General features: G+C 28.5%; 2 protein-coding genes across 4 annotated transcripts in view; both read right to left on the bottom strand.

The window, feature by feature from the left end:
• The window catches only part of LOC124418974 (putative GPI-anchored protein pfl2), a 4434-nt gene extending 2717 nt beyond the window's left edge, over window positions 1-1717 (bottom strand). The window contains exon 1 of the mRNA XM_046947015.1: window positions 1668-1717. Within this exon, the coding sequence (XP_046802971.1) occupies window positions 1668-1717 (50 nt within the window). The remainder of the gene's footprint in view (window positions 1-1667) is intronic.
• LOC111674981 overlaps window positions 1-13722 on the bottom strand; it is a 175540-nt gene that overhangs the window by 52550 nt on the left and 109268 nt on the right. The window lies entirely within an intron of this gene.

Raw genomic sequence — 13722 nt, 5'->3', positions numbered from 1 at the left:
TCGAATGTATGTAAATGCTCATACATTCGATGACTATTTAGTTACAATGTTACATACATATAAGTATTTGCTGTTACAATTTCAATTAAGTTACATTTACAGTCAACATTTTCACTTCTGGCTATAGCAAAGATTTTTGCACTTGCAATTCACATAGGGGTTATCACATTTAGGTTATCCCAAAACTTCTCCCCTGCAATGATTATATGATTGGCTTACAGACATAGATCATGTTCATTCTTTTTAACAACAAGGACCATGAGAGCTTTACATACATATGACTACTAAACGGATCATGTACTATTCCAAAAATTCTACAAGAAGAATAGTTTTGAAATTAGTCTAATGTAATGCAATTTTGGATTACGTGGTCCAGATCAAGGATATATCAAAGTAAATTTGATTATATTTTTTTCACATATACATACATACATATGTATGTGGATTAATTTGATAATAGACCTAGTCATTTATAAAGTATTCTTTATATGCAAGATATACTCTAAGTTAATAATTTTTTACAATTTATTTATTTCATAGAGCTTAACAAATCTCCATTCTGTTTCATAAAATTTAAAACATTTAAAAATTTGTAAACAACATAATAAATAAATCATGCTCTATAATTTACACCACTTTTAAACGTATTTGTTAACAACATTGTTTCGTATTTATTTTTAATATTTCTTGGAAACATTTAGACAATTTTATTTATTTTTATCATATATATTGATATGTGTAACAACATGATTTTCTGCTGTGTAACAAATAAAATACATTCACAGTAAACAGCATAGTATGAAAAACAAAAAGTTTATTAAAAATTTGTATACAAAACTTTTTTTAGCAATTTACTGTTAATTGTTTTGACTGTTCGGAACTTTTTTTATGAAATAATTTGAAATGAATTAATTAACATATCATATACCTATGAAACTTATTAGAACCTTTAACACAGTTAATTTTAAATATGTGTTAGAAAAAATCAAACTCTAATTACTGTTCGCCAAATCATTATGGAAAGATTTTGAGTATTTTATTATCTACACTAACTCAAAATGTAGTCCACGAACTTTCAAGTTTAGTTTCCGCATATTAAATCGTTTTTAAACTATGTATCATTTAAATGTTTGAATGTATACCAACGCCATTGAAATTTGACTGTATCTTTATACAAAAACAAAAATTCAATAAATCAACAGATATTAACAAAAAAATTGTTTGTGTGTCTGATTCGGTATTTGTTGTTTTAGTTGCTGGTACTTTTTTAATAAAAATAAATGGCTTTTTTTATAAATATATAAAATGAAATAACTCCTCCATTCAAAAAAAAAAAAAAAAATGAAAATACCGTAAATGTCTATATATTTATGGTTGTATTTGTAGAGCGAGATGATTTATATAAAAATTTCATTTGATATATTGTATTCTGTTGTATTTTGCAATGCAATTTTATTAATATTATCCAAGTTATTTTTTATCAATAATTTATATACAGAAATATTACCAGAAAAATATAACAAAAAAAAAAAAAAAACAAAATACAGTAAAGACCTTGATGAAAGTTGTTCATATTTATTGTTGTAGTTATTATTCAAGCCATTAAATGTGATTTTGCTTATTGTAACTTTTGTAAATTAAACCAAAAACATAAAACAGATGAAAACAGTGTGATTTCAAATTCTATAAGCTGGTTCAAAATCTTAGCACCTGCCATTATTTAACTGCAGACAGACATGGAGAGAGATGTCTTGCGTTGGTCTTTTAGGCCAAATATTTATTGTTTAACAGTGTAGAAATGTGGATGAAGAGGATGTATGTAATGACTTTTATTTATTTTATTTATTCATTCATCCTGTCACTCATCTTCCAATTTTGGTTACTTATTTGGCAACAAGGTGTGGATGCCGAAAACAACAGAAAAAAAATAAAAATACGGAGCAGATGCTTTATAAAATATATACTGTATATATAAGTAGAAGAAACACTCATTATAAATACTAATCATGCTCGTTGTACAATCCTCCACTTTACCATCCATACAACATACATACGTAAATTTTTATGATGTTGTTAACTTCCGGCTGAAATTCATACTTACGTAGATGTATGCCTGAATGTAAACTATATGCAACATAAGTATTAATCATCAGCATATATGAATGTACATACATATAAAACAGCTGATGTGGCATATACCAGATGCTGTTGTTGCAAATTTTTTTGTACAATTAGAATGAGTTACATCAAACCGAAAACATTAAACTTAGGCGGTCTGAACACACTATATTACACTTCTTGCTGATTGTTTTTAATGAGAAACGTAAGTGTTGCATATGAAATTTTAACTTTAAAAACTTTACTCTTTACAAAATCATTTATAAAGGAGGAGCACACTTTGTTCACAATGAAAATTAAGTACTAGGTATTAAGTTACAAAAAGTATATGATTTAAACAACTGTTGGTTAATTAACAAAAGCAAGTACAAAGTACTTTATTTAATTAAAGTCTAAGTAAGGCTATTGTCGCAATAAAATGCTTCTGCTTTTAAAACAACAAAAAATTTACTTTATATATTTTAATTACTGAATATCTTTAATGGGGGTCATTTGCCAGATTAGTCTATGAATAAAAAATAAAACCAAAATCAAGGACTATCAGCAGCTTTGAAACATTAGAATAATAAGTTTCCAAGGATTCAAATATCTTCTGGAGTTCCAGCTGTAGTTAAGCAAAAAAGTTTTATTGTAGATCCACAGCAGTTGGATCGGACGTAGTTTCCAGACCCTTAAATAAATTAAGTAATGGGTGCCCGTAATAGCTTATAAGTTTGTGAGTTATGCGTTCTATTTCCACCAGGGACTCTGTTTGCTTATTTAAAACATACTTATGGTTATCGTCATCCTGCTCGGTAAATTACGTTAGAATATAATTTGTTACTGAATTGTAATGGAAATATATATGTACATAAGTAAATAAATTCAAAAACCAAACGAATTAATCTAGACCATCATTGTGACTCACGTATTATATAGCACATTGGAGTAGAGAATGTATACTAAAATTTCGAATACGTAACAGTAGTCTTAACGAAAAACGCTTTCATACCCCAGTAAAAATATAACGAAGAACTTCCATAAGTATAACATTTATCACCACTTCAAAAGTAGCACTAAGTGAATTTGAATATTGACTTCTAAAGAAGTTAAAATAATATTTTTTAAACTCAAGATATATTTTTTTGTACTGACATAAAAAGGAACATCACTTCTTCAGGTGTTTTTAGTACTTCTACTTATTTTTCCCTTCATTAGAAGTTCTTTTTCTGGCGGTACGCTCAGCAAGATCTTGTATACTTATTAAATAACAGTATTCAATATTTATTCGATATTAATGAACTCAATATTGGAAAGCATTAAAATTTAACATTTTCTAGCCATCTTTAATAATGTTTCGTGTGGATTAATTTTACCCAAGATGTTACAAACATCTGCCCCAACTCAAAGTATTGGCCTGTGGCACAAAACAAATAATTTATGTATTGATTCCTATAAAATGTCAAATAACTGATTACATTAAGAAACATTTATAGATATTTATCATTCCTGTTATGATTTATCATTTAGGATGAGAAAACAGGACCACATGTGTGCGTTTGTGCTCTACTTCCAACGAATAGAGTTTGTGTTTCTTAGGAAAAGTCAAAAGAGAAAACAATTCAATAAAGTTATAAACCGGCTGATGTCCTCGTAACATTTATGCTTCAATATATTATATTCAATGAAAGTGGGCGGTTGGTGGCACAACTGAATAGATGACAAAGAGGAGTCTGTGAATAAATTGTGACACAAAAATATAAAACCAAATATAAAATGAGAATGAACAAAATTCCAATACCATTCCCTATTAAATATTTATGTCGAAAGGTATGGGATTGTAAAAGAGAATAGATGTGTGTGTAAACATTTTATGTGTATGTATGTCTGTATGGGAATGTGATTTATGGTAAAATACTCCTGGGTGATTTACCACTAATCACACTGTTATTTTCACCTACTCCAACAAAAGTGTAACAGTAACAATAGCAGCAGTTATCCGGCTGTACCCTGCTGTTTGCGGTGGCTTTAACAGGAAAGATTATAGGAAGTCAAACGGTTATCAGCAGAATATAACAGCTCTTTACACAACTACAAATGGATATGGTACTAAGTAATATATTACATTTAGTGGATGAAATACGGACTACATAGGGGCTCAAAAGTGGGGACTAACTTCTTTTACACGCGCATTTATTGATCCAAAAACTTATAAAAATATCCCAGTAATTGTACATTTTAGAAAAATACTTTGGACTTTACAAAACTATTGGGTACTGATTGTTATGCTCTCAAAATCCATATGTGTATAAGAATATACATTTCTGTCAGTATTTTAGATTTTGTTTTAAGTTATAAACGTGTAAATATGTTTCAGAAAGTTGTACCATTTGCTTATTTTAATAAGTTTCACAATTATTTGATATCCATTTCTATAGAAATGAAGAAACTTTTTTTTGGCAAATTGTAATGACATCGAAATTAGAAATCGTTGGTATGGAACTGAACATTTCAAAAATGTATTATTTATAATTCAGAAGGTAAAAAGATCCTAATAATTATTATTTTCCAACAACATAGATAATTGGATTTAAGAACAGCAAATCAAATAAAAATATTCAAAAAGAAACAAAATTGTCATTTGCTCGCTTGCAAACTAAAAAAATTTAATATCATTGATTTACTAAAATAAAATTTCGAGTGTAAAGGTGTATAAATTAAAGTAAACAATATATCCATTGTCGGTATTTATTGTGTTTAAAGCCGAAATGTAACAGATTTATTTTACAACAGCCAGCTTATTTTTGCGTGATGTTAACTCCATATAAAAATACCCAAAGGACTAATATTTGACAAAAGAATCTACACATTGTAACCCATTTAATGACCAATAAAACTGTGGGTTAAGTTTAAACCTCATTTAATTTAGAAAACATTACCAGAATGACCATTAGCAAAACAAGATTGTTGAATAATTTTGAAATTTATTACATTTCATTGTTATTTAGTTTCCAAAACAAACAAACGAGAAAAATAAAGGTAAATTGCCAAAAATAAAAAGTAATTTTATTAAATTCTTAAAATCAAAACATGTAAAAAATCATCATTTTTAGAAAATTAAAAGCTTTTATGTTTTATATTTACCATTATTCATTTCAAATGACCTTCACATAAATTATTTGATTTTGTTCTTTTGTTCATGTGAAAGTGTTGAAGGTATTATGAACACGAAGAAAACACGTATATATGTATGTACATATCCAGTTTTAAACAAACAACATATACAAACACAATCACATCAATAAAAATGTTTTTATAGAAACATTATTGGACCCAGTAAACCTTAAATGTTTAAAAAAATTTAATCAAATTTTCCAAATCATCATAGTAAACAGTTACAACTTTTCTAAGTTTTGATATCGTTATTACTGTAACAGTATATATAACAAATACCTTTTACTAATAATCTTTTTAATGGTTTCTCATTTTGATGTTAAATCGTAATTTTTTGCTGGGTTTAACAAACATGTATAATGAAATATAAACAGGATATTGCAAACATACTTCACACAAACACATGTGCATGGCGATTGCTGCAATAAGAACAAAAGCCAACATCAAGTTCAAATTTGATTCGAAATACACATGAAGAAATATCTAAACTAAACAAAAGGAAGGAAAGGAAAATACTTTGAAAAATGAATAAAAGAAAAAAGAAAGGAAAAAAGTACTTGTACTCATGTACATACATATGTACGTATGAGTAGTTGTATTGCATGTAATTTTCCAAAAGGAAACAACAGCTACAATAGCAATAAAGTAACGGAAAGAAAAGGAACAAGTAATAATATTGATTTATAGATATTGAACGTGCACTACAAACCAATGTAGAAAACACACTGAGACGGACGGACAGACAGACTGTCGTTGGTTTGATACTAAGGAACGTGTGTATGATTGTTGATGACATTTTTCTTTCTATTTTCATTATAGTTATGTAGGCATAGAATTAATATTGTATATAGTTTTTTGGTATGAATGCGAGAGAGTGCCTACTTCAAGTACAAAGTATATTCATGCAACATTTATACATTTTATACTCATCCAATCGTTTTTGGTTTACTGGTTTTTCTTCCACTATATTCACTTTGTTGTTGTTACTCCTACTATTTATTGAACTACTGACTGACTGACGGACTGACTTTATAATTGTATTGCTAACCAACCCAGCAGTTGGAAAGAGCCGTCCCCTGGTAGTAAGTATAGAGTTACGACTAGTTACGTTAGGAAGTAATAGGATCAAATTGACCCTTTTACTTCTAATTAAATTTAATAATTTATAATATATAATTTAGCATCTATCATTATTTGAAAACTTCAGTAAATATTCATTTTTAAGCAACAAAGGGTAACATTGAATTTGGTAAAACTGCTGGCATTGGTATATAAAATGTTATTGTTGTTGCAATTCACAATTGATTTATTCAAATACGAAACAAACGGAAAGAATATACAGCAAACATTTATGCTTATTTCTTTTTTATGTATGACGTTCTTGGCCTAGTATGTATGCAGTTTGTGGCAGCATAAATAATTCAAAATAAATGGAAAATAATACAAAAAAATCAGAGAGAAAAATAATAAGAATTTGTTGAAATGCTTAAAGTATATTCGTACTTTGTGCTTTGAATTTTGGTTTATAGAGTTTTCCATTAAAAATAAACTGGCACGTGCAGTGCTAACCTTGAACAGAGGACAGTTTCAACATTGAGATGTCTAGTAAAAAAATTAAATAAAATTAAAACAAAAATAACAAAAAATTGCTACCTAAAAAAACATTAAATTTATAAATCGATGCTGTATTCTCAATTCTGAATCAATAATAAAAATAACTTTCTAGAGGGGACCCTATATAAGGTCAATTATGTACCGATCCTCACAAAAGTTAGTAGAGAGATAAAAAAAATTAATTATTCTGTATTTCATCGCTGTACTCTCAATTATGATTAGTTTTAAAGTAAATTTCTGAAGAAGACCACATATGGACCGATTCTCACAAAAGTTGTAAAGAGATTTCGGCTCATACATTACAAGACATTTTCGGAAGAGGCCCTTATATGGGGGATAGAATCAATTATAGACCAATACTTATAAAATTTAGTTAAGAGTATAACGTTCACATAAAATTTATTTTTGTAGAATTTCATCGTTAAACAGGTATTTTTTTAAATCAGTTATGATCGTTAAAATTGTTTACCGGTATGAGGGCTATGTGAAAACGTGGATAAATTTTGCCCATGTTCTGTACTGAACAAACCTTTTTAATGTAAAACATTTATGCCTAGAATATATACACTTTTAAAGGCCTTAGACGAATTTTTCCATGTGTTACAAACGGATTGGCAAAAACATTATACCTCCAATTGATATTGGTTACTGAAAATTATTTGGCAACTCAGTGCAATATAATATTTGCATGCACTCTAAATGAGAATATATATCGTATTTAGGAGCTGCAGGCAAAGTTAACTTTATTTATTTAAGGAAAGTCAAATTATAAGCAGATTTTTAAAAAAATATTCAATAGAATAATTTCTAATCGATTTATTATGGACCGACTGGCTTTAATATAAGGAGTTCCGCTTTTTCATTATATTAAAACGATACATAAAAACTTTGTAAGCATTCCTTTAACACGTTTCTATATTTATCTAACATTAATTTTTAATATTTTAAAGAAATTATTATTCTGAACGTGCATAATAAACACAATCTAATTCAAAACCTCGTAAAAGTCACATAATCATATTTTAAATCATTCATAAGCCATACAGTTTTGGTCACGCATCTTACAAGGCCTTTGAGTGTACTTAGAATTATTAATTGGCATGTGTTGTCCTACGAAAATGAAAATTCTTCACTTCCGAATATATTAAAATGTGATTTTCTTTAAGCTCCACCAATTTGCATACGAGCATGTGTAGGAAGCAAACAACTTTCCCTGGGCAATCATAAAAAAACAACAAATATTTATCTACATGTTCCTTTTTTTCATAATTCTAACTTAATTTAAATTCTATTCTAGTCCTTTCTATCTGTGAATTTCTTTTGAAAATAATAGGACCTTCAACACGTGCATTGTGAAAAGTTGCGTTTAAAAATTAAACTTTTAAAAATATTAGAAATTTGTTAATACTCTTCCGTACTCATGTGTGAAAATATCCATAACTGAAAATACAAATGTACATATGTGTTTGCCATAATATCTGAATATTATTGCAAAATGATATACCAACATATGCATATGTTCGAACAGAAAACATATTGTTGTAACACATACTAAAAAAACACACTTTTTCTATGCAAATGTAGAAAATAAAGAATACCCAGCAGTTCAGGGGGGTTGTCATAAACTTAAGATTATTTTATAGAAAAATTATTTTAAAACATTCGAATATAAGGTGTAAAACAATTAATATAAATACTCAAACTTCGATTAGTAAGGGACAATTATTTAAAATGTCATTACTTAGGAACACAAACATGCCGATCGTTGGACTAAATGCAATACGTAATGAAACCATCTCACATTGAGAGAAAATATGGATGGAAAATTTGACAGTCTCTTCACTATTGAAATGATTCAAAAAACAAGCAAGTCGCATTAAATCAGTGATGTATTTTTATGTAAAAAATTAAACAGCTATTTCCATCTTACTTTGTTATTGTTTACCAATCGTCTAAACAATCATATGGATGGAATTTTATTTTACTTTTTCATTACAGTTTACGTTCGAAATATTTGATCGTCTAAACTGCCGTTTAAGAAACGATTTATTTTCTCTTAATATTGCTTAGAGTACAATTAAGTCGTAAGACATTTGAAAAAAAAAATTGATTTAAAAGAGATAACTGCTTGTAAAACAGCCGGGTAGGATCAGATACATATACTTTTATATGCTCAATACGTATGTATATATGTATGTATGCTTATTTAGTTATACAAATCCAGTTGTTGTACCAGAAAACGTTTGTTTGTATAACATGGCATAAAAACGGCATTAATACGAGAATTTGCACAGATTTTGAAACCACTAGAGACATGACGCCACATCGTGATATGAATTTATGGTTTTAAATTAAACGTTTTTTTTTCACTTATATATTTTCTTTGTCTCATTTATGTTGTTGGTTTCTGTTTAGCTGATTGTATTTACTTGCAATTGTTATCATTGTAAACGAATACTATGCCCCACAAACGAAAATAAAAAAACATATTTTCATACAAAAAGGAGGTTTGTGTAAATGCAAACAGAAAAATATTTATAAAATTTCTTAAATTTTAAAACAGCTACGACGGCAGCCAAAAGGCATTAAATACATTTTCAACTTCAAAAAATAAAATACTTTTAACGAGAAAATTAAAAGGGACATGTTTTCATTAAACATTTTGATTGTTTCGACTGTGTGCGCGGCCCTGCAGTTTACGGTGGTTATTCCAATCTTTTGATTTAACCTATTACGTTTATTTCTGCTTATAAGTGACTATTTGTTTGAACATTTACTTGTCAATTCAGGTAGAGCTTAATACAGACAGTGAACAGTCTGTGAAATGTACCTAGCAACTATAAACTTACGAATGAACAATTGACAGTAATAAATCCCAACATCCTTAAAATAGTTTATAATAGACTTCTCTCTAGATTACTTAGATACACTTATGTGACGATAGGCCTTCTCTGCAAAACACTTACATATGTATGTATGTAAGTGACGACTGACTCCTCATTTGAATTACAATACATTCAAATGAGATTAAATCCTTGTAAAACTGTCGGTGATGCTTAAGAGTGTGTGTGGGCAAACAAATGACCAAATAAACTGATGATAATGGCTGCCTTGGTTGAGTGGTTGTTTCGATGGATGACTGGATAATGTCTGTTTTTCATTCGTTCATATTGAACACTTTATTCAATATTGATTGTTGTGTATCAGCGTACAATTTTCAATTTATTTTTTAATTCCCCGTATTTTGTGCAATTTAAACTGTTATTGACAGCTGCCTGCCATTAAGTAGGTTTATTCATTTGCTGTACGTGTATTACACAGTTACACTCTGACGAACGTAGTAAGTATGTATATGCTGAATATTACAAATAATATTTCACACTACACCCATTCCTAATACAACACGAACTAAATGAATTATTTATACAGCATGGTGGTTTGTAATTATTACACGCTTATTGAAAGGATTAATCAATTCGTAAATAAATTAATAACTTATATTTAAGTCAATGTGTGATATATTAAACAAGTTGAATTATTAATTTCTTCATAGCTGATAAAATCCATCTGGGTACTTACACTGAAAGTAATCCATGTCTAATATATACGAAATTGATTCGAAATACACATACACAAAACGAAATTATACTAAATATTGAAGTATTATTTAAAACTTTTTATAAATATTATTAATTGAATATTCTTCAGGCTCGAGTTCGAGTCCCACTTGGGGATAAGTTATTTTCCAAATTGTAATGATATTTTTTTAATTATAAGAATACTGAAAATTTAATTTTTCGGACACAACAGCAGAATGGAATGCATTTTCGGGCCCGCTACGGCTCCTCATCAGCAATCTTCTTGTGCCATATGCTATGTCACTTGTAAACATCATCTATTTAACTCACAAGTTTTGAAGAAATGGAATATGGGAATTGTAACAAAGTCCTTATTCCAATTTCATTCTACTTTATTGAGTTAGATCGAAGTTTACGAGCTTTTTTCAGTGTTGTATTCTTATCTATCATTACTCTTTGTCGCTGCTTTAGCCAACTGTCAGTTAGCAATTAAGCAACACTTTTTGTTTTTGTATGTTTTTGTTTATTTCTGTTGATCCTATTCAGTCGTGAATCAACAGCAGTGCATTAAACATGTACATATATCCACTGTGCCCAGTGTGTTTATATATTAAGATTATTGATTTCTTCGAACTGTGATATTAATATTATTAATTGAATATTCTTCAGGCTCGAGTTCGAGTCCCACTTGGGGATAAGTTATTTTCCAAATTGTAATGATATTTTTTTAATTATAAGAATACTGAAAATTTAATTTAACTTTTTATAAATTTTAAAATTTAGAATAAAAATGGTAAAATTTACCAATTTACAGATAATTTTGTTGCGATTTTTTTATTTTCGATAAATATCATATGTCTTAGCAAAATAATTTTTATAAAATAAAATAGATTTCTTCATGCTTACGTAAAATTATAAAAATGTTTGATTTAACATTATTTTCTATTTTTACAAAATTTTCGTAATTATTAAGAAAAGTTTACTTTTTGTGTAATATAAGTTTTTTAAAAGTTTTTGTGATTTTTTAAAAACATTGGTGTTTTTCATTAAATACAACTGCAGAAGATTAAATTTATTTATCTAACTCCCTTCAACCACCAGATTATCGGCTGTTTGTTTTAATTTCCAGTAAAGTTTAACTCTTGATTTTAAGTTGGACACATGGAATAGATTTTATTAAAAACAATTATTTTCTAAATAAGTAAATAAATCTAATATCTTCAGTGATTACATAGCCGAAAAATATAAATAAAAAATGGATTTCTGCCTTAAGTTCCAATTATTTTTAATACAGATTAAATTTCAACAAATAAAACTAGTGTTTTCAGGAAATACATGAGTGTTGCAAGAGGCATGGGTGTACTATATACTTAGAGAGTATTTTATTATTTTTTGTTGTATGCTTAAGCTTTTTTTGTTATATCTGATGCTGTCATTTTTAATTTTTTCCTATACTTACATCAAATTTTCTTTTTTCTATAGTGGGTGTAAAAATCTACAATATTTGTTATGATGGCAGTGGTTGTGTTGGACCTAGTACGAACAGAATTAGTTTTGGTGGGAAAAGTAGAAGAAATAAATTATATAAAATTATCATCACTTCCTTTTATGTTGTTATTGCCGTTGTAAATGTTTGTTCTGTTGATGTCACCATTATGGTTGTTGCTGCTACTGATGTTGTAGTTGCTTTCATTTAATTTCCTTTAGTCCTCTTAAATAACGGCCACTTTTTGTCAGTAGTTTTTTTTTGCCAATCTGTTGTATATTTTTTATTTAGTTTTTTATTTCGTGTTCATTCTGTGATGCCTGTCAATTTTGTTGTGTTTGCAGTAAAGCCACTAGAGCTTTTTTGCGGGTTTAATGTATTTTTACTGCTGCCTGATATTCGTGTCTTCCTTGATTTAGTTGACACACTATTTATGCCGTAATCCTCTGTAGATGGCAGTCATGACTGTGAAAAGACTACTGCCGCCAGAATCTATACAGAACCAATTTCTGCCTTTTTTCCCTCTCCATAATTCTATAACCGTAAAGTAGCAACTACAATTACAACACAAATATTGTACAGATTTTTTAGATTCTTCATATCTAAAGGTTGTAATTTTTGGGTCACTGAACATGAATGTGGCACAACTACCAAATACACAACACAAAACCCAAGGAATAAAAAACGAAAAGAAATTTGGCCCAAAAACTAAATAATAAAAAATACAAAGAACTGAATGAAAAAGAAACAAAAAATGTTACATTTTAAAGTAGACCTGACCTGTCAATAATAGTTTAGGCGATCCCTTGTTAAGCTCAAAATCACTGATATGTATGCTTCGTTTTTTCTTTCATTTTTGTAACAAACTTCATTTTGTTTCGGTTTTTTTTTTTTGTTAAATAATTTATTGCTGGATTCAGTTTCATTTTAATTTTACTTTCATACAACCGTCATCTATAACGAGGCTTTGTTTTCATTAAATTTTAAAGGCTATTAAATTATTTGCAATTTTAAATTTTACTTTTCGTATAAATTTTCTATAGATGACTTTGAAGGAATTTAAAATTTGTTTACATTTCGTTTTGATGACATTCTTTCGTTCTCCATTCCTCTATGCAGTACCACATGTTTGTTGTAATATTGAATGGTAACTTGTGGCAAATGCCCAAAAGATTTTGACAAACTGGCTGAATGCCTGACTGTTGGCATAGATCATGTTTGGGCATAAAAAAAGAATAACCTTGAATTTGAACACATAAAAAAGCAAAAAAAAAGTCCAACAAATTCTAAGAAAACATGTAATTTAAAATTTATTTCCATACGAAAACCAACACGGCCTGGTGATTTAATGGATTCCCCCGGGCAAACTTCAACACACACTTGACTTGTATTCAAAAACAAATAAATACGAGTATAGAAAATACCGACCAAAATGAGCTTTAAACACGTGAATCGAAAATGATAAAACACCAACACATAAAAAATTGTTAAACGTGTCGTGAATCTAAAATAGACTTTTTAAATTTTCAACTATTTAAGACTTAGAGGCACATACACGTACCCACACTTTACCCTCCGCACTCTCAGCTAAAAAAATGAGCAGTTGAGGGTTTCGTGATTTCTGTTTCAAACAGTAACAGCTAGTGGAAATGAAGGAATGAATAGCCGGGCAAATTGGCAGACTGGACAAATAAATAAAAGTAGATTTTTAGGCAGAAAGTTTTTTATGTATACAAAAACGCTGAATTCAAGTTTATTGAAAAAATATACATA

The sequence above is a fragment of the Lucilia cuprina genome, chromosome 3, assembly GCF_022045245.1.
Source record: "Lucilia cuprina isolate Lc7/37 chromosome 3, ASM2204524v1, whole genome shotgun sequence".
Classification (NCBI taxonomy): Eukaryota; Metazoa; Arthropoda; class Insecta; order Diptera; family Calliphoridae; genus Lucilia; species Lucilia cuprina.
This window is presented reverse-complemented; position numbering and strand designations above follow the sequence as displayed.